The 20,702-nt window shown below is 40.0% G+C and overlaps 1 protein-coding gene across 3 annotated transcripts; it reads left to right on the forward strand.

The window, feature by feature from the left end:
• The first annotated feature begins 296 nt into the window (after positions 1-296).
• On the forward strand, positions 297-20,581 carry nadsyn1 (NAD synthetase 1). Of its 3 annotated transcripts, XM_032561465.1 has the most exons (21): positions 587-671; positions 1,070-1,130; positions 1,616-1,732; positions 3,469-3,522; positions 3,878-3,967; positions 6,978-7,029; positions 7,183-7,271; positions 7,400-7,517; positions 7,764-7,895; positions 8,106-8,177; positions 9,981-10,105; positions 10,176-10,224; positions 10,293-10,395; positions 13,803-13,971; positions 14,163-14,298; positions 16,039-16,145; positions 17,063-17,194; positions 17,325-17,394; positions 18,770-18,898; positions 19,451-19,627; positions 19,915-20,581. In XM_032561465.1, the coding sequence occupies exons 1-21, from the start codon at positions 587-589 to the stop codon at positions 19,969-19,971; spliced, it is 2,124 nt and encodes a 707-aa protein (XP_032417356.1). In that variant the 3' UTR covers positions 19,972-20,581. The 3 variants fall into 3 exon arrangements, with proteins under 3 accessions (XP_032417357.1, XP_032417359.1, XP_032417356.1); XM_032561466.1 differs by lacking the exon at positions 8,106-8,177 and having other exon boundaries at positions 297-671; XM_032561468.1 differs by lacking the exon at positions 17,063-17,194 and having other exon boundaries at positions 298-671.
• Positions 20,582-20,702: the final 121 nt, after the last annotated feature.

The following is a 20,702-nucleotide window of genomic DNA, read 5'->3' on the forward strand; positions in this document are numbered from 1 at the left end:
AGTCTTATTTAAAGTATGCTCAAGTACGTTAAAAGTTAACATACTTAGTATATTAATTTTTCACCAGAGAGTGGAACATGTTTTATTGTTCTACTGCTATTGAGAGAAGAGAGCTGGTTAATCTACAGGACACACTGCACCTGGACATAGTTTAAAATGTTATTTTTTGCTAAGGAACCTTAGAAAGACAAAATTAATAGAAAAATGGATTTTAAGAATGTATTTTTTCTTGTATGTAGTATCGATGTAACAATTTAGTATCCCAATTCACACTCCATTCCAGTTGGTGGCAGTAATGCCCCAAAACATTGTCGGCCAACCGCCATTGAACGAGAAAAAGAAAAACAACCAAACAATAATGCTGCTGGCTTGTAATATGTCCTTCATCCTGCTGAGTGCAGCATCACGCTGACAGACTTCAGCCGAGGAAGTGAGCTGTGTTGCTTTCCTGCGGAAGTGACAATACACTCAGCACCGTAGAAGCAAACAACTCACTTATTAAGGTTTTGTGCGAACAAGTTGTGAACATAGACCACAGTTTATATTTGTCCTGTGACGTGTTGATTGTGAACACAAGGAGAAGAGAATGGGTCGTAAAGTGACCTTGTCAACATGCTCTTTAAATCAGTGGGTTCTGGACTTTGAAGGCAACGCGGAGAGAATATTGAAGAGTAAGTGGATTTATTTCATTTATGTTTGCACAAAATTGGTGGTATTCGTTTATTGTAAGAAAACAACGTTTAATGCTGTTTACTATTGATGACGAGATGAAGCTTCATGAAGCACTGAGGCATTTTGTTTTACTTATCAAACAATACCCCTTGAACTTCTTCAGATTCTGTCAAGTAGCAACCAGATCTTTAATGGATCTTATTGGGATTTTTAGGCCACAAAAAGGAAAAGTGGAAGCAAAAGGACAACATCTTTCTCAATTTTTTTATTTTCACATAAAAATCTCGAAAGTTTTGGATGAATTTGTTTTGGTGCAGAAATATTACAGTATAGGCACACAGGTTTTTTTCTACATCTAAAGCCAGTAATGCATCCTGCTCTGTGTGTGTTTCTGCAGGTATCGAGGTAGCAAAGGCAAATGGAGCCAAATATCGGCTGGGTCCAGAGCTGGAGATATGGTAGGAAGAAAAACAAACCAACATCAAGTTCTGCATTATGTGCAGTATGTTCTATATTGTATGAGAAGTCACCTTATCCCCCTTCTTTTATAATGCAATTAATGCTTCACATGAACATGTCACATATCGTATCAAACCATTTTTATTTGATAATAAAAAGCTAGAGTCCTGAAACAATAGATCTTTAACCATGGTACAGGAGTTTCCCGGTCTCTTGAGCAAGCGTGTCTACTCAATGTCTAGCAGCAAAGATATCAGCAGTGATCTTTTGTGAAGCAAATGTTATGCTCTGTGAGTGGTTGTAGCATTAGTTCTATAATTTATCACAAAACAGCGAACACAGTTCATGTTTTTATGTGCTTCAAACAAAAAAAAAAAAACTACCTGAATTTACTGACCATTCAGAGGGCTTAGTTTCTGTTTTCATTTGGTTTTACTTCACTTTGCTAAATCCCTTTTCTCTCCATCTGGTGTGTATTTGATAGTGGGTATGGCTGTGCAGACCACTTCTATGAGTCAGACACGCTGCTTCACAGCTTTCAGGTCCTGAAGACTCTTCTGGAATCCCCAGTTACCCAGGACATCATCTGTGATGTGGGAATGTAAGTTTTAGCTTGAAATAGAGTAGATGTAAAATCTACTGTAAAATCACTGTCGAACTCCTCCCCAGAAATGATGGAGTCTTTTCTTCCTGAATAATGCGGCTCAGTAAATGGGGTTGCAGTCCGTCAGTAGAACCAGCTTTGTCTTCTTCCTCACTCCATCTAGCTTCTTCATTCAAAACTGCAGATAAGTCGCTCACAACTTTCTCCGCTTCTGTGTATTCAGTCTTGGTTGTTTGCAGTTTGACTTGCCCTCATTATGCCACAAGATGGCACCGGCGTTTGACCTAGTTGCTACAAACAAAAGCAGCAACAATCTGCAGTGCAGTGGGATTTATAGAAGTCTACAAGACCCTTGACTGGTTCACACAGGCAGACATTACAGACTACTGTATATGCAAAGAGTTCATCGCAGAGGCAACTAAAATCAATCAATTAAAACAATCCTTTCTGAATTTCATCTCATGGACACTGAACTAAATGCGTCTTTCTGACCAGGAGCTGACAGCGTGCTGAAGAGTTATGGACCAGACACTTTGGAGCGCGTCTGGTTAGGAAGCGCTTTTCAAACCTTTGGTTGAAATGGCTCATTTAATTCAAGTCTCCATTACAGACCAGAGAAAACTAATGTTAAGAGAATGCAATGTTAAGCTAATCCATGTATAGTCTAAACAGAGGAGCTGGCATTTTATCTTGAGGAAATAAGTAAAGGTGCAGAAAAAGTTAATTAGACCGTAACAAGCGCAGTCCGCTGCAGAACTAATGCGGACGCGGCTCCGCCGTTGGGAAGAATTAAACTTCACTCGTCCTGCGGTTTTAACAAATGGAGCTGGAAGTCATTACCTCCCGCATCCAGAAGGAGAGCGGCAGATGTAACATCTGTCTGTTTCAGGGAAGATGAACCACGCAAAAAGATCCTCGTAAAAGTGCACACCCAGACCGCACAGAGTAAAAATCTCTTGAGTTCAATTGATCGGTGTGGATCAGACAGATCCAACTGACTGATGAACTCGGGCAGTTTCTCTGCAGATGCAAACCAGGAGGAATTTGTGAGACTGTGTGTTCAGACCCCAGCTGGTGAAGCGACTGTAATTTAAGTGCAGTCTTTAATTTAATTTATTATAAGGTATCGGGGCCTCAGTCTGTGGTTTGTATCACTACCAAGAAAAAGTTAGATGTGTTAATCTTTATGTGTGATGGGATCTGGATTCACGGTTCAACTAGGTGAATATTACCTAAACCGCATAAAAATGCTGCTAAATGGCCTATGTTAATATAATTATAATTTGACGGGTAAAAATAGTATTTGACCGATTTTTTTATTTATCTATTTATTTTTTTTAATGCTGAATAACAAAAAAGTCTAGCGCGACCTCTGCTTGAGACTGTAAAACTCTTGAGATTGGGGCAGAGGTTCACCTTCCAGCAGGACAGTGACAATCTGAATGAGCTTCATCTATTTTGCGAAGTGGAATGGTCAGATTTTTCAGATCTTTAAATGTGCTAAAGCTGGAAGAGACATACAGTACCTTAAATTTTATGATAATTGCTAAATATATTGCATCTGTAAGTTGATACTTAGGGCCTTTATTTTAATTCTGTTTCACAATTATTCACTTATTTCTTTTAATCACAAAAAACACAGAAGGTATGAAGTGAAAAAAAAAGTTTAACTTTCAGGGTTATGAGTATATTTTCAAGGCCCCATGTGTGACTTTCTTCTGTTTTTCTCTCAGGCCTATCATGCATCATAATGTACGCTACAACTGCCGTGTCCTCTTTCTGAACAGGTATGTCAGAGGTTTAGTCCAACCACAACTACAGTCTAGAACGGGGGTGGGAAATTCCAGGCCTCGAGGGCCGGTCTCCTGCAACTTTTAGATGTATCTCTACTTCAACACACCTGAGTCAAATAATGAGGTCATTAGCAGGACTCTGGAAAACTTGACTGCACTTAGCAGGTGATTCAGCTGTTGGATTCAAGTGTGTTGGACCAGGGAGACATCTAAGAGTTGCAGGACACTGGCCCTCGAGACCTGGAGTTGCCCACCCCTGGTCTAGAATGTTTGTCACCTGTATGAGCTAGATAATTTTTTTCAGTGTGTAGCAAAAACTATAAATCTGCATTCCTTTTGCTTCCTGTAGAAAAATCCTGCTAATCAGACCTAAGATGCTGATGGCCAATTCTGGCATCTACAGAGAGATGCGTTGGTTCTCACCTTGGAGTCGGTTAAGGTTGGTTAGTCTCTACTAATTAAATTTATTCGACACAATTTGGGTTTTTTTTGTCTTGATTCACAACAAATGGCCTCTGATAGGTTTATTTTGTCATAACCTGCAAAGAATCAGCCAGAGACAGAGATTAGGTTTCTTTTGATTTCTTTTCTGCAGAATAGGAGAATTGAGAACAGACGCGACGAATCGCTGTCAAACACTGTCTGGACTCAATTCTGCCAGTTCTTTCTTTGCATTTCTCTTTATTGTATAGAAAAAGGAGGTTGGGCTTCTCTTCACACAGTCACACAGAGAATTGACCAACCGTCTTTACATTCTGGAACCTCCTATGGACATGCCCTTATAAGGGCATGTGGCTGACCACAACTAATCAGTTACAGATGGAACTAATAACACATGAATGTTTAACGTTTTTAGCTTCCAAGCAAACATCCTAAACAAAGTTAATAATATACTACAAAAGAAAGAAAAGTTAAGTAAATATAAAAAGAAGAATAATATGAGAGTAATAATATGAAAAGAATAATATGAAAAGAATAATATGAAAACATAACTTGTAAAATAAACTCATGAGTAAATGAACAGGAGGATAATTTTTCTAACAGCCTCTCAATTTACTTCATGAAACAAAGACAGATTGATAGTTAGTTGGTCACAGTTAAGTTTAATTCAGTTGGTTCAGTTTTCTAAGGAAATCCAACAGTTTGCATTGACTTATTGAGGAAGCATGTGGCAATGGTGGAAAGGAAAACTCTCCCTTAACAGAATGAAAATCTGCTGTAGTGCTTCTACAGTAACAAAGCTACTTTTGAACAACACATTGTCCATGTGCAGCACCAACGTTTATCATTGTCAGTTCAGACTATACTTCGGTGGTCTGTTGTGTTGTCTTCATGTTCTACTTAACCAGTGTGGTTCACTTGTCCTAATGCAGCTACTTTTACAGCCTTTTATCCAGTAACACTAAATTTGCTTAGTCTCTTAAAAGCAGCATTGTGTAATCTTGTGTAATCAGTATGACTTCTTTTCATAATACCTAATGTAGGAAATTTGATACAAATTAATGTTTCGTAAGCCATTTGTGTTATTCCCTTGTGGAAATGTGAAGCTACTCTTCTCTACAAAAAAAGTGCTTTTAAATCTGATGTGAGGAAAAATTAATTTTTCATTATTTCTGTGACCCAGAGAAAGAAAAAATATAGTAAAGCTGTTTTGCGTAAACCTCACAACTCCCATGGAATGACTACTGACCAGCTCTCCATCTAATGGGTCTGGGAAATCTCTATAAGTCTTACCCTGAGACAGGTCTAGAAGAGATAATCTGTCTAAGCTGGTGTCTAGAGAGACTCATCTAGCCTTTAACTACCTTCATTCAAAAAGTAATAACCTTTTTCAGTTAAGAAGCAATTAGCTGAGTAGCCCTCACAACTGCATAACTTCCATAACCACTCTTGTTAACAATAGCTTTCTCCCTATCAACAACGAGCATTTGTTACAGACTAGACAGTTTTCAGTGGCTCAACATAAGCCCCAAGGTCATTATTTTACCAACACTAAAGGAACTTCTGAAGCCTCCACATTCCTAGAGACATGTTCATAAGTTTTACACTAATTAGAAGAACCAAACACAATAGATGACTCGATTAATTTCACTGTCTGCAAATCTCATTAGGATTTTAATGCTTCTTTAATAAGCAAGCTTTTAGCAGGGGTAAATGACAGACAGGTTAATTATCAATGATTACAAATTAAGAATAAAAATAAATAAAATCACCTTCATCCTAATTTCTTTCCCTAAACTGTGTCACTAATTTGCTGAGCGAGGCTTTGGGGTGCAGTTCAGGTCATACCCAGATGGTTGATGATCTCAGCAACAGAAGGCGTTGATGTCCTTGGTTAGAGTGTTATCTTTGTATGGCAAAATCCTCTTCTGAATAGAAGCAAAGCAGAACTGGTTGTTGACTTCCGAACACTCAGATCTTCATCACTCAGTGACCTTTGTCCATTCACCAAGTCTGTTGCGGCAGCATTGAGATCTTGGGTTGAGCGCAGAGCGGCGGTCGAATCAGGAATCAGGGTCGATGGGCCTTGTCCCCTTCTAGCCGCCTTATTCATCTTCACCTCCCCATGGTTCCAGGGTGCAGTCCTCTGCTGATCTTTTGTCTGCATCTTCTTGTTGGCTTGACTTCAGCACCGGAGACTAAGAACCACTTGTTCCTCTTTTAATGGGTTATTATACTTTCTCACCCCATAGTTGTGTATGGGGTGATGGCTTACGTGACTTCTTGAACGTTCGATGGCTTTGCGGAAAGTACCAAACCTTTCCACATCGATCAACGCGTTGTTCACTTCTCCTTTTTAGTTGTTTGTCCTCTGTCCATCTGGTTTCACTTCTTTTAATCTGGTTCAGAGAAAACATTCTAGTTCTTCTTTGGAGTTCTCCTGCCTTCCCGCTCAGCTCAGACCCTTTACTGGTCCTGACCTCTGGTCTAATTATAACACAGTCTGAGAATTACATGTCAATGTACTTCACACAATGTATGATTACTTCAGTTACAGTTCTATATATGCTGTATGATCATCATAAATTATTAAACACAATCATCTTTTAATTTAATTTTTCAAACATAACTTCTTTTAATAAACATCCGAGTTTAATTCTATTGTCAACCTTCAATTCACCATTTTATTCATCATGCTATTCATTTCTTGATCTACTTTTTATTACATAAAACTCTTTGTATAATCATCAATAAATCAAAATACAAAATTACTTATTTTATAATCATCAGTAAATCAAAATACAAGACTTATGTCTCAGGCTTTTATGATCTGTTTTCTGCGATAACCTGGAAAGATCTCACCACTTTATGCCAGTTTTCACAACAAAGCTTCAAGATGCTCTATTGACCAATGTTGTGTGTCAGGAGCTATCTCACCCTGTTGTTCTACTCGCACACCATGATATGAGTTTATGCATAAATCTAATCCTGTGAACTTGTGTGTTAAGACAGGTGGAAGAGTATTTCCTGCCCAGAATGATCCAGGAAGTAACCGGCCAGGTACTGACTTATGACTGGTGATGCAATCTACTTTATGATTTCATCCTTTCATTTCTAGAATGTTTTTGAAGAATATTGTTTTAATTTATCAGCTGACTGGTAAGTTCTCAGAGCAGTTGTCATAACAGTGTCTGTTTGTCTTCGGTTCCTCAGGACACTGTCCCATTTGGGGATTGTGTGCTGTCCACTAAGGACACATGTATTGGCACGGAAATCTGTGCAGAGCTCTGGAATCCCAACAGGTAGAGCAGCTCAGACAGAGACGCAATGTTTTGTTATTTCTTTCACTTCTCTTGATCCTGTTAGCATGTTAGAACAGGCGGGTTGTGTGACTGTGTCCAGCTCTGATGTACAGTTGTTGTTTCCTCAGCCCTCATATTCAGATGGGGCTGGATGGTGTTGAAATCTTTACCAACTCTTCTGCCAGCCACCATGAGCTCCGTAAAGCGGACCAAAGAGTCAACCTCATCAAGTCAGCCACCACCAAGGTAGTCATTCCCCAGCAGACCTGGAACAACAACTTGCCTGTTCACATAGAAAAGATTGAATGTAGTAATACATTTCATCTCACTGACTTAAAAACATAGATATTAGAGTTATGTTCTAAGAAACTTTGTGTGCACTGCTTGACCACTGAAACACTAGAGGGCGGTGTTGCACCACAACAGTGGAGAAGAGCGACATTCTTGTTGTCTGTACAGTAGTGAGGTTGTAAGCTGTTGGTGTTGTTTCAGAGTGGAGGGATCTACCTGTATGCCAACCAGAGGGGCTGTGATGGAGACCGGTTGTACTATGACGGCTGTGCCATGGTGGCCATCAATGGAGGGGTTGTAGCTCGTGGAGCACAGTTTTCCCTTGATGATGTGGTAGGCATGGCAACACGGGTCAAGATAAACCTGCACATATATGATATCCCTGTGTGTGTGGGGGGGGGGGGGGGGGGGGGGTGCATCCATGTGGCATGTAGTGTGGTTATTTTAGTGGAGAGTCCCAGTGTTTCCAGATTGATCTGTTGAGTGCTGCTGAGCTTTTAAAGTGTGCCATTATAACCTGGGAAGTGTTTGTTTTTACTACAGGAAGTGATTACAGCCACTCTAGATCTGGAGGACGTCCGCAGTTACAGAGGAGAACTCTGCCAGCCACTCATGGTTAGAAAACATTTGCTCCGAGTTTTTGGAAGCTGGAACGTGTATCTTGTGATGGTTTTGTTTACTTACCCTCAGCTTCTAACAGGTTGTGTCAATTCTGCCTGGGGCCTCAAAAAGCAACGTTAGGACAACATTAGTATCAGCTGTCCAAATATTAATGACTTACTGTTCTTCATTTTAGTAGGAACAAGTGAAGAAAGATGTACAGTGTGTGCTCATTATCAGTATTTGGATGTTCTCCAGAGCTGTACATAAATCACTGACTGTTCAGCCTTCATGACCCATTCAGCTTATTTCCCACTAACACTAGATAAGGCATCCACAAAATCACTGCAGCTGAGCTTCTGAGTCACCAAAGGGCTCTTATCCTAGTTTAACAAAACTAGGATAAATGATTTTCCGGATATCCTGGCTTAATTAAGCCTCAATTTGTTTCAAAAAAACGGTAACATATAAGTTACCATGGCAATTTATCCTGTGCAGTTAGCCTTCTCCTAGGTTAACAGTCTATCTCTTCAGTTAGCAGTCACACCACTCAGAAACTAATACGTTTTGTCTGTGATTCTCATGTCTTATTTGTCTTTCTGTTTTTTTAATTTTTTTATCATTTTAACTTATCTTAAAATAACAATTACAACATAAATTAGCTTTAGTTTTGGCATATAATTAAACAAATGCACAGTTTAAGATAAGATAATACTTTTTTGATCCCCTAAGGCAGGAGTCTCAAACTCCAGTCCTCAAGGGCCGCTTTCCTGCAACTTTTAGATGTGCCTCTGCTGCACCACACCTGAATAGAATAATTAGGTCATTAGCAAGGCTCTGGAGAACTGATCTACACAAGGAGGAGGTAATCAAGCCATTTCATTCCAGCGTTTTTGTACCTGTGGCACATCTAAAAACTGCAGGACAGTGGCCCTTGAGGACTGGAGTTTGAGACCCCTGCCCTAAGGGATAGGGGGAATTGTGTTTGTCCCAACGTAGCTGGTGCCTATCTACAGCGAGACATTTCGGGCGACAGGCGGGGTACACCCTGGACAGGTTGCCAGTCTGTCGCTGGGCAACACAGGACAACCAACCATGCACACACACACCCACACCCGAGGAGAACTTATACAGTCATGCTTTTGGACTGTGGGAGGAAGCCGGCGTACCCGGAAAGAACCCACGCATGCACAGGGAGAACATGCAAACTCCATTAATCGAACCCTGGACCTTCTTGCTGCAAGGCAACAGTGCTACCAACTGTGCTACTGTGCAGCCCATACAATAAACATACAATTAATAATAATTTACAGTGATAGTCTTAAGGACACATTGCTCAGCATATTGCTAAATATATATTCAACATTTAAAACACACAGTTCTAGAGACTGTGTGTATTATAAAGTCTGATCTTGTAATCCTACAATTGTGAAATATCCCTCAGGCATTTGTCTGAATTATCCTGACTAATACAAGCAAAGTAACAAACATAAAGGCTAAAATCATTCTCAGCCCTGGTAGATTTTGCTTAAATGTCATCTTTTAACTTTACCAGCCTGTTTCTGCTGACTAGCAGTAATGTTGATGTTTACTAGAGTGGCTCAGCCAGAGTCCTGTCTTGGTTTTGTGGAGGATTACTTTAAGATCCCTGTGATTTATGCCATCTTCAGCCAGTTGCAGTTTTAATGACATCATTCATGCTTTTGGTGTTGCTGTCAGTCCCAGAGTTACAATTACAAGCTGGATGGTGCTTGTAATTGGTTAATACCTGCTTGGCTTGGTGAGTGACCCTGCTCTTTATTGTGTTCTCTGCTGTAGGAAGGACAACAGAAACCTTGCTATAGGATCAAAGTAGATTTTTCTTTATCGAGCTCTAATGATGTCTACCTCCCCACACACCAGCCAATACAGTGGATGTTTCATACACCAGAGGAAGAGATCAGGTATAAAGTGCCTTTTACTTGATTTATAAAAAGAGTGAACTCTTTACAGACAGGATCTCTGGTTGTTCAGTCTAGGGCCAGCCTGTTGGCTGTGGGACTACCTGAGGAGAAGTTGCCAGGTGAGGACTGGAACATCCCTGATGTGATTAGTCTTGGTGAAACCTAATGCTGCTGACTTCTGTTGTAGGGTGGTTTCCTTCTGCCTCTGAGCGGCGGTGTTGACAGCTCCTCCACTGCCTGTATCGTCCACTCTATGTGTGTGCTGCTGTGCCAGGCTGTGGAAGACAGCAGTGAGTAATAGAAGTCTCCTGTTTTACCTTAACTAACGCAACTTCACAAATGGCTGTCCTGCTAAAAGATGACATTCAATTAAATGAAAAACTAACAGCATGGTAAGGTTATGTGGTGATAATGGCTCAGGAGATCGCCTCTGTTGTTATGTCCTTGGGTACTTCACCCACCTTGTCTGTTGGTGGTGGTCAGAGGGCCCAAAAGGGGGTGCCGATGCATGGAGATCTCACCTTTGTCAGACTACTCCAGGACAGCTGTGGCTACTATCCAGTAGCTCACCATCATCAGCATGTGAATATGTGCATGAATAACCAGGGCTATGAAGTCTCAGTAAAAGGAACAGTTTGTTCCTTTTTACACGTATGTGTTGACAGAAACCCTGTTTTTGTTCTTTTCCTTTTTTTTGTGAAAAAAAGGCAAATAATACTCTATTCATGAAAAGCCGCATAGTTCTGCATCTTTCCTTGTGCCTCATATATGCATGTCTGTTGTTAATTTAGCCAAATAGCAGTGAGAGCCAGGAATGAAGCAGTTCTCCTCCAACAAACTTTCAAAGAATAATTCTCTTTTGACGTCGGACTGATAAGTCCTAAAAGTCTGAAACATTTCCCTGACCTCTATGAGCAGAGGAGTTTTGTGTGTAACAAGAACAAGATCCTTTATGTACTTGTGTTAAGTCATTCATCCACCATCTATTCCTGCTTGTCCTTTCTTAGTACCTATCATCTGTGGTCATTGGGTGAAAGATGGGGTACACCATGGCCCAAATGACCGCCTTGCCAGACCATCATAGAAAGACACATAGGACAAACAACCAAAGCACAATTTCGAGAGACCAATCAATCAAATTTTATTTGTATAGCACATTTCAGCAGCAAGGCATTTCAAAGTGCTTTACATCATTACAAACACAGAAACACAATACAATATAGAATCAACAATCAAAACACAGCATTAAGTCAAGTTTCATCAGTAAATTTGTAATTGATTACATTTCAAATACAATTCTAAACAGGTGGGATTTTAGTCGAGATTTAAAAGAAGTCAGGTTCAAGACGAACCTGCACAACCAGCTGTTTTACAGTTTTCTGGAAGTTTGTTCCAAATTTTTGGTGGATAGATGCTGAAAGCTGCTTCTCCTCGTTTGGTTCTGGTTCTGGGGATGCAGAGCAGACCAGAGCCAGAAGACCTGAGAGGTCTGGAAGTTTGATACAACAACAGCAGATCTTTGATGTATTGTGGTGCTAAACCGTTCAGTGATTTATAAACTAACAACAGTATTTTAAAGTCTATTCTTTGAGCTACAGGGAGCCAGTGTAGGGACTTTAAAACTGGTGTTATGTGCTCTATCTTCCTGGTTTTAGTGAGAATGTGAGCAGCAGCATTCTGGATCAGCTGCAGCCGTTTGATTGATTTGTTGGACAGACCTGTGAAGACGCTGTTGCAATAATTAATATGACTGAAGATAAACGCATGGATGAGTTTCTCTAGATCTGGATGAGACATTAGTCCTTTAATCCTGGAAATGTTCTTCAGGTGATAGAAGGCCGACTTTGTGACTGTCTTTATGTGGCTCTGTAGGTTCAGGTCAGAGTCCATCACTACTCCCAGGTTTCGGGCCTGATCGCTGGTTTTTAGTTGTAATAACTGAAGCTGTGCATTGACTCTAGATCGTTCCTATTTAGGTCCAAAAATAATAACTTCAGTTTTGTTTCTGTTCAGCTGGAGAAAGTTTTGGCACATCCACACATTTATCTGTTCTAAGCATCTGTTCAGTGACTGGATGGATTCTGAGTCACCTGGTGATATCGTAATGTAGAGCTGTGTGTCATCTGCATAGTTATGGTAGCTAATATTATTTTCTGTTGTAACCTGAGCTAGTGGGAGCATATAAATATTGAATAAGAGGGGTCATAGGATTGAACCTTGGGGTACTCCACTTGTGACCTTTGACCTCTTTGATGAGAAGTTTCCAATTGAAACAAAGAAATCCCTGTTCTTTATGTAGGATTCAAATCAGTTAAGCACTGGACCGGAGAGTCCGACCCAACTCTCCAGTCGATTCAGTAATACGTCATGGTCAACAGTGTCGAAAGCTGCACTGAGGTCCAACAGAACCAGCACTGTGGTTCTCCCACAGTCTGTATTTATATGGATGTCATTGAACACTTTTACGAGGGCGGTCTCTGTGCTGTGGTGAGTACGAAAGCCAGACTGGAAGGAGTCAAAGAGGTTGGTTATAGTTAGGAAGCTAGTTAATTGTTTACACACAGCTTTTTCAATAACTTTGCTGATGAATGGGAGGTTGAAGATCGGCCTGTAATTCTGCATTAGTGATTTGTCCAGATTGTTCTTTTTTATAAGTGGTTTGATTACTGCTGTTTTCAAAGCCTGGGGGAAAACGCCTGATGAGAGCGATGAGTTTACTATTTGGATCAGATCAGTAGCAATAACAGGCAGTTTTCTATTCTCACTGAAGAAATTGTAGTTAGGAGGCGCAGATTCAATTAGTACGATCGGTTTATTATTGTCATTCAACCATGTTTCTGTCAGAAACATAACATCGATATTATGCTCAGTGATGAAATCATTAATTAATAGAGCTTTAGCACAGAGAGATATTGTATTTAAAAGAGCTAGTTTACGTGACTTGGAGGCCAAGAGTTCTTCAGACTGAGGTTCCTTTAGGCAGGGGAACAGTCTGAGGTTTGAATTAAAACAGCTGTATTTTATGTTTCTGTTTCTTGTACATTTTCTTGTAGTGATCCGGACAGGTAATGTCCTGTTCTGCAGTGCCGAGGGGCCAGACACATTCTGGAGTAAGACTGGTGTAAAGATAAAAAGACCCCGGACTCAGACCTCAGAAACGCAGAGTGATGGATCCTCTGGGAAGTTAGCGTCAGGTGGCTTAAATGAAGTGAGGTCTGCTACGTGAGCGCTAAGGAGAGACGTCCCAAGTAAAACCTGTTGATTCATTCCTTCTGTAAATTTAAGAAACTCCGGTCCAGAAGACATTAACCAACAGTTAGATTCCTCTAACTGTTGGTTAATGTTATCCTGGACAGTTATCCTGGACATATCTATAGAGACAAAATTATGTTTGGGACATTCATGAGCCGCTTGCATTTTGAAAAAATTATATGAAGATGTGTGGCTGTCACTGACCTAGTCCTGACGGAGTGAGCTTTTCACAACTTTATGTCTCACTACATTCTGCATTGTAGAAACCAGGAATGCAGTGAAAATTTGTCTGGTTGTTTACACATCGACTGTCTCAGGTTCATCTTAGCTCACTTAAAGTCCATTTCTTAACGTAATGTCAGTAAACGTTTTCACAGAGGGCCAAACAGAACAGGAGCTCTCTTGTTAAACATGTTTTTTATTTAAAATGATGTTGACTTTTCAGACAGCCAGGTGCTGAAGGATGTTCGCAGAGTGGTTGGAGATGACTCCTACACACCGCAGAACCCAAAGGAGTTGTGTGCTCGCCTCTTTACCACCTGTTACATGGCCAGTGAAAATTCCTCCCAGGATACATTCCGCAGAGCCAGGGACCTGGCAGGGGAGATAGGAAGGTACACTTTCATCAAAATGTTGAATTTTGTGTTTTATATTTTGAACTCCAGCTTGGAATAACACACAAACCTTTGTATCTGAGAACAATGTCTGAGAGATTGTCTGTTCAGTTCATCTTAATTTTCTGAGGAAGGAAAGTTGTTCTTCATATATTTGTCTGTTTTTCTTCTTTTTCATGTCTCTCTCGTAGCACACATGTGAATATTAACATAGATGTGGCTGTCAAAGGCATTCTGGGTATCTTTTCAGTGGTAACTGGACGGTGGCCGCAGTTTCGTGCAAACGGTGGAAGCAACAGAGAGAACCTGGCTCTGCAGAATGTGCAGGTGAGACCTTTCCTCATGCTCTGTCTCATTATCAGTCATCACGGAACTGAATGTTTTAGCACTTCTTCTTGGATTGGAGTTCTGTCTCTGCTGTGACAGTTTTACCACAATGCTTGCTCTGATGCTGGTAGCTCTGACCATTGAGTGGTTTCACAATCACTTTGTTTCCTGTTGAGGTGTGAAGAAGACAGAATGTCGTTCAACACGTTCAAAGTATGGTGCAGAATGTGAATGTGGTTAGGATGATCTGTACACAGTTTCTTGGTAACAGAATTACCCCCACATTTTGAACTACAGCATCAAGCAATACTTTATTGCATGATAATAGGCATGGCCAATGAGTACTGTCCTAGTAAGGTTCAAACTGCTTTGGACCAACTAACACTATTAAAGTTCAAATACAACGACTGACACGAAAAGTTTGCCGTATAATTAATCTGCTTATCAAACACCTCGAAGCGCATGGCAAAACATTTCATATTCAAAAATACAGAATCCAATTCAGTCCAAATCTCAAACAATTCAATCATATGGTCAGCTTCAGGGTAGCTTTTATGTCCGTAGACATAAAAACTTGCCTGGCAACTAAAAGTGACAGTTTGAAGTTCTCAAACTCTAAAAAGTGGGAAATGAGGATTTCTGTTGTAGTCAACCCTCAGTCAAGGAAACCAACAAGACTTTCAGCCATAACTGGCAGAAAAACAGGATGCAAAAAACCCCCATAAATAACTTCAGCTGACATCTCATAAATGTTTCAAGACCTGCAGTAAGGAGGCACTACCAGAAATATGGGCTGCATGATGGAAATGCCAGTGGAAAGCCATTATCACAAAGAAAAGCCATTGGAACATTAGGATTCTGTAGAAGAGAATAGTCTGGTCAGATGAGGGCAGAACTGAAAAATGTTTATGTAATCTGGAGGAGATGGTCCTAAACACCCTCCCCAAAACACACCTTGCCAAAATTGAAGTCTACTTCTGGAAACACAATTGGCTGTCATAGTTACAGCAAAAGGTACTGGCAGACTGAAGGATGAATTGAGAAATGTAGGACTTTATAAGAATCTAAAGATGACAACAGTGGGTCTTACCAAGTAAGACAATAGCCCCAAACACACAGCAAAGGTAAGTCTTAATTGGTTTCAGACAGAAAACAAAACCACTGGAACCACCGAGTAAATCACCTGACTGTAGCGAATTATAAATGTATGAAAAGAATAGCTGCTGTCATTACCAAGTATGTTCAATTCTTATTTGAAATGCTATTCCAATTATTTACCCATAACTTAACGTAGGGGCTAATTTTGTTTGGTTTCTTTATATGTGGATTACTTGGATTGTTGCTGACTTCTGGTGGAATTTTTATGCCAGTAGTGTCACTGAAATATCTAAACTGGAAAAAATGAGGAAAATCCATTTTTCCCCCCGGTTTAATTTACAATCTATATTTAAGATTATATGTAGAATATAGAAATTACTCCACATCTTTGCTTGTCTAAGCATTTATAAAATGACTCAAACTCTTAAAAAGATGCATGACTAATCAAAAACACCCTTGGTTGGTGACTCCTGTTTGTGCCTGAAAAAGTCAGGTATGAAGACACCAAAACTGCAAACATGCAAAATGGTGAAATGACTGACAGGGTTTATGTAAAACATGTGCCACTATGTAGGCAAGTCATTTTGTTAGTTGAGATTCCTCTTGAGGTTTTGAACAGAAGTGTGTTTGTGCCGTCACCAGGCCCGGGTCAGGATGGTCTTGGCCTATCTTTTTGCCCAGCTGAGCTTGTGGGCCCGTGGTAGACCTGGAGGACTGCTGGTTTTGGGCTCAGCCAACGTCGATGAGAGGTACTATTACAAATGACTAGAATGGTTGGTACTTCATAGACCTTTGGTTTACTGCACATAATTTGTATTGTGGCCTGCACACAAATGATCCAGATTATATTCATCTGATAATGCCTGTGGCATAAATGATTAAATCTCAAATCCGTTGCTGTACGTGATACAAAAATCGGATGCAAAAGGTAACATCTAATTATTTGGACAAAAATAGGTTCCCTGTTCTTTTAGACATTAATACAGAAAGATTGTACACAACCAAGCTGTTAAAGCGACTCTGACAAAAGGCAGGAACAGAGCTGTAGTTTCCACAGGGCTTTAACTTGTTTGAATAGAAAAAACATTAAATCAATCTGAGGAAGAAACAATCTATCAATAAACAAATCCCTGGGATATTAAATAGTCAACTGTTGTGTAATCATTAAGTTTCCCCCTAATAATTCTGTTTTCAGACATTCCTCTTAGCTTGGAAACATTTTAGATCAACTGTGCATGCACTGCAAAAACACAAAATCTTACCAAGTATTTTTGGTCTAGTTTCTAGTGCAAATATCTTAGTACACTTTAAATAAGACAAACCTAATTGACAAGCAACTTCTCAACAGGATACAGAAAGTTGTTTTAAATAAATAATTCCTTAATATTTATGAAAAAGTACTACTTCGGGGTGCTGTGGTGGCGCAGGGGTAAAGCATGACCCACGTTGAGGCCTTAGTCCTTGTAGCAGTGGTCGTAGGTTCGATTCCCGGCCTGGCGACGTTTGCCGCATGTCTTCCCCCTCTCTGATTACCCTGTTTCCTGTCAAACTACTTTCAAATAAAGGCCACTGGAGCCAACAAAACCTTTTTTAAAAAAAAAGAAGAAAAAAAAGAAAAAGTACTACTTCCACTGGCAGATTATTTCAAATAATTTCTTCTGCTCAGCCTTACAGGATATTTCACCAAGTATGACTGCTCCAGTGCAGACATAAACCCCATTGGTGGAATCAGCAAGATGGATTTGAAGAGCTTCCTTGCTTACTGTGCAGAGCAGTTCCAGCTTACCTCTTTGAGAGGGTGAGAGGAGTTCAGGACTCTAAGGTTTCACTTAAAAAAAACAACAACAAAAAAACAAGGACCTGTCAGGAGTGTGTGTGCATCGTCCTCTGTGTCTTTCAGTTTGTGTATGTGTTTTTGTGCTGTGCAGCATTCTGGCTGCTCCCCCCACTGCTGAACTGGAGCCTCTGAAGGACGGACGGCTGTCCCAGACAGATGAGGTACAGACTGACGCTCAACAGCCAGCGTTTAGTCAGCTCTTTTTACTGTATTCTCTAACTAGATTTCACTGCTGTAATGGAGCAACTGGCCTCCCTAATCATCCAAACTAAATGTCATAAAATGACTAAAATCTAAACTGTTTTAATTTTGTTCTGTACAAGAGCCAGAAAGATACACTACCCTCTGTTTAAAGCTGTTTAGTCTTCAGTTCCGCCATGCTTTACTTACTTTTTTAGAAAAATTAATTGGGGGAAAAAATCGCTTAATTTTTTTTTTTTTATCTTAAAGCCGGATAGCAAGCGTCTCCAGTATTCTGAGAGTTTCACTTGCGGAGCAGATGTATGACATCACCACTTCTAACAGCTTCTGTGTTAGGGGGAGGGGGAGAAGTTTAATTGGCCAACCTAAAAAGCAATAAGTTATAAATGCAGTTTACTAATTTGTATTTGTGAACAAGCAGAGCTCAAACACAAAGATTAAACCCACAGACCCCTGGGGGGCCTGATGGAGCTGCTGGCTTAATTTGGATTAAACAGAAGTGCAAGTAATTGATATTCATTATAATTGTATTTTTTGATTACGGTAGTTGTTTTTAAGACTAGTTGTGGGTTTAAATAGCTTTTCACTGGTGATGTTTTCCCATAACATATAATTATCCAGTAATATTTTTACTTTTCCTGTCAACTTAACGTCTTTTAATACAAAAACACGGTGGACCGCTGGTGGGCCACCTCAGTTCCCCGACCACCGGGGCAAGTTTTCTGGGGGAAACCCTGAAGGAGAAACAAAGAATCTGGGTGATAAATGTTTTAATAGTACCTTAGATACAGTGAATTGTTTAGAAATCACTGTCAATCTAAAGAAACCTCTTATGAACTGTTTGTTGGTGTGTGTGTATATGAAATGTTGGTAAGTTACTCCCATAAACTAGAAACTTAACTGTTGTTGCTGACGACGTGTCCCTCTGTGCTCAGATTTCTTTGGGTTGGGTGTAACCTGTATAGTTGGTGTCATTCATCAAATACTGCATGTTTGTAAAAATGAAACATAAACCAGTTATAATCTGATAACCATCTGCTTAGCACCTGGGAACTCACTGCAGGGCCGTTTGGTCCTCAGCTCTTACTTCTTTAAACTGAACAAAGCAAAAGATTTGTGCAATGTTGTGTGAAATGCAGATTAATCAATCAGTGTGATGCTCACTGCCAGTCTATCGATGTTTTCCCTTCGTCTCTCCAATCACATTAGATTAAATGTCTATAATATCTTCTGTCTGCTTAGATTAAACTGGAAATTCAATTTGAAAGACTTCCATCACAAGTCTTGCTGATGTGGTTTAAATGTGTGACTTTCTTGTTTCTTTTCTTTCCTCAGTCAGACATGGGAATGATGTATTCTGAGTTATCGGTGATTGGAAGGCTGCGGAAGATCTCAAAGTGTGGACCCTTCAGCATGTTCTGTAAGCTCATTCATCTGTGGAGGGATGTCCTTTCACCTACTCAGGTTAGTTGGCTACTAACCTGGTTAGTGTGCACATTGCACAACACAAAGGATCTGAAAGCACTATATTACAGTAAATTTGCTTTGTCCAATTTCAGTTTAATTTGCATCAACCAAAGAGCAGGACGCAAAAAGGATGAATTTCCAATGTCGAATTTTAATAAAACATGAAGTTTAACAGAAAACCTTGCTGAAAATGAGGCTGGTGCATCTGTCTGGTGAATATCTGAGTCAGTAGATGTCAGAGGGGTCATAACAAAAACAAACCTCAAATTAAATATCACATTTCGGACATTTAAAGGTATGAACCCTGGATGAACCCTTGTAGTTCTTGACATTTTAAATTATTTGGTTAATTCATTTTAGGGTTTGGAAATGTCCCTTTTGGAACAAAATGGTTTTTGTGTAGTTGCAATAGCATTAGTGTTTACTTTAATAGATTACAAGAAAATCTGACTCCTAAAATCTTCAGGGTTTCTTTAATCCCACCAGCTGCTGGAAGGCATTTGCATCAGTTTGGCTCCTCTGGACTCAAACAGCTGCTTGTTGGTGCAGGTGGCCCAGAAGGTGAAGCACTTCTTCAGGATGTACTCGGTGAACCGCCACAAGATGACCACAGTGACTCCTTCCTACCATGCTGAGAGCTACAGTCCTGATGACAACCGCTTTGACCTTCGACCTTTCCTCTACAACACACACTGGAACTGGCAGTTCCAGTGTATTGATAACCAAGTAACACAACACGATGACCTTCTTATAGATCAGTGGAGATAACTTTTGCCAGAGTGTCCAGGGCCACATATGGGCCCTGGACATTAGGCAAATTGTGCTGAAGCACAAGTTGTCAGTGTGTGAATGTGGCTCTAAAGTGCTTTGAGTGGTTAATGAGTACAAAAGCTCTATTTAATTCAGTATATAACATGAGTCTATTTGACTGTCCTACTTACACTGGATAAAAACAGTAGTTTCCACAGTAATCTTATCTTTAGGTGTGTTTTCCTCTTTCCATTTTTCTGCAGATTTCCCAGATGCCAGCAAGCCCAGCTGACGGGGACCAGGGAAGGCTTGAGGAGTAGAAAAACCCCACAGCCCTGTTCTCTCTGTCCAGGGTGTGTTTGTATCTCTGCAGTGGCTCAAATCCAGAACACATTTCCTTCAGCTGTTTCAAAAGTTCAGGAGCTCACCATGTCTGAACACATTAAAAACGTGTTAAGCATTTTAATGACAAGTGTCATTGGATTTTCAGAGTTATATCCTGCTTACTTCTGTTCTGAACCAGAAAACTAACTATAAAGACTCAGGTAGCTTTTGCACCTGGTATCCATCAGTGTCTTCCATGTTAGCACACACAGAGCCACGTCAGGTTATGGTTCTGAAACATTTTCTATATCTTAAACTGTTATTACTTGGATGCTACCACAGCTTAGATTCATCCCAGTGTTATCTTATTGACTTTTTTTCAGCTACACAACTCTTAATGAGCTTAATAATGCAGCATAACTCACTGCATTACTGATGTACATTATCCTGAAATTATGCTTTTTATTTACAGTTGAAATTAAAGTTACAGTTACCACTGATGATTTTGGGATATTTTCAGGAGACTTATTGTAGCTGTTGAATTTGTAATGTGTACGCAGATGTGCTAAATAAATCTCTTGGTTGGCCTGATCAGAGAAGAACAGATATGAGCCCTGTGTGATGATTTCTTTTATTCCATAAGTTTGTCACTTTTTAATTCCCCAACAATAAGAGTAACAACAGAATAAGCACCACATCCTTTGTGCTTAAGTCAAGTCCGAGGGAC

This window comes from Xiphophorus hellerii, chromosome 4, assembly GCF_003331165.1.
Source record: "Xiphophorus hellerii strain 12219 chromosome 4, Xiphophorus_hellerii-4.1, whole genome shotgun sequence".
NCBI lineage: Eukaryota > Metazoa > Chordata > Actinopteri > Cyprinodontiformes > Poeciliidae > Xiphophorus > Xiphophorus hellerii.

Bases quoted from the DNA above. Each gene is read 5' to 3' on its own strand.
- nadsyn1 (XM_032561465.1), top strand. From the start codon at position 587: ATGGGTCGTAAAGTGACCTTGTCAACATGCTCTTTAAATCAGTGGGTT. The intron at 672-1,069 runs GTAAGTGGATTT...GTGTTTCTGCAG, and splicing joins CGCGGAGAGAATATTGAAGA to GTATCGAGGTAGCAAAGGCA. The intron at 7,518-7,763 runs GTAGTCATTCCC...GTGTTGTTTCAG, and splicing joins TCAAGTCAGCCACCACCAAG to AGTGGAGGGATCTACCTGTA.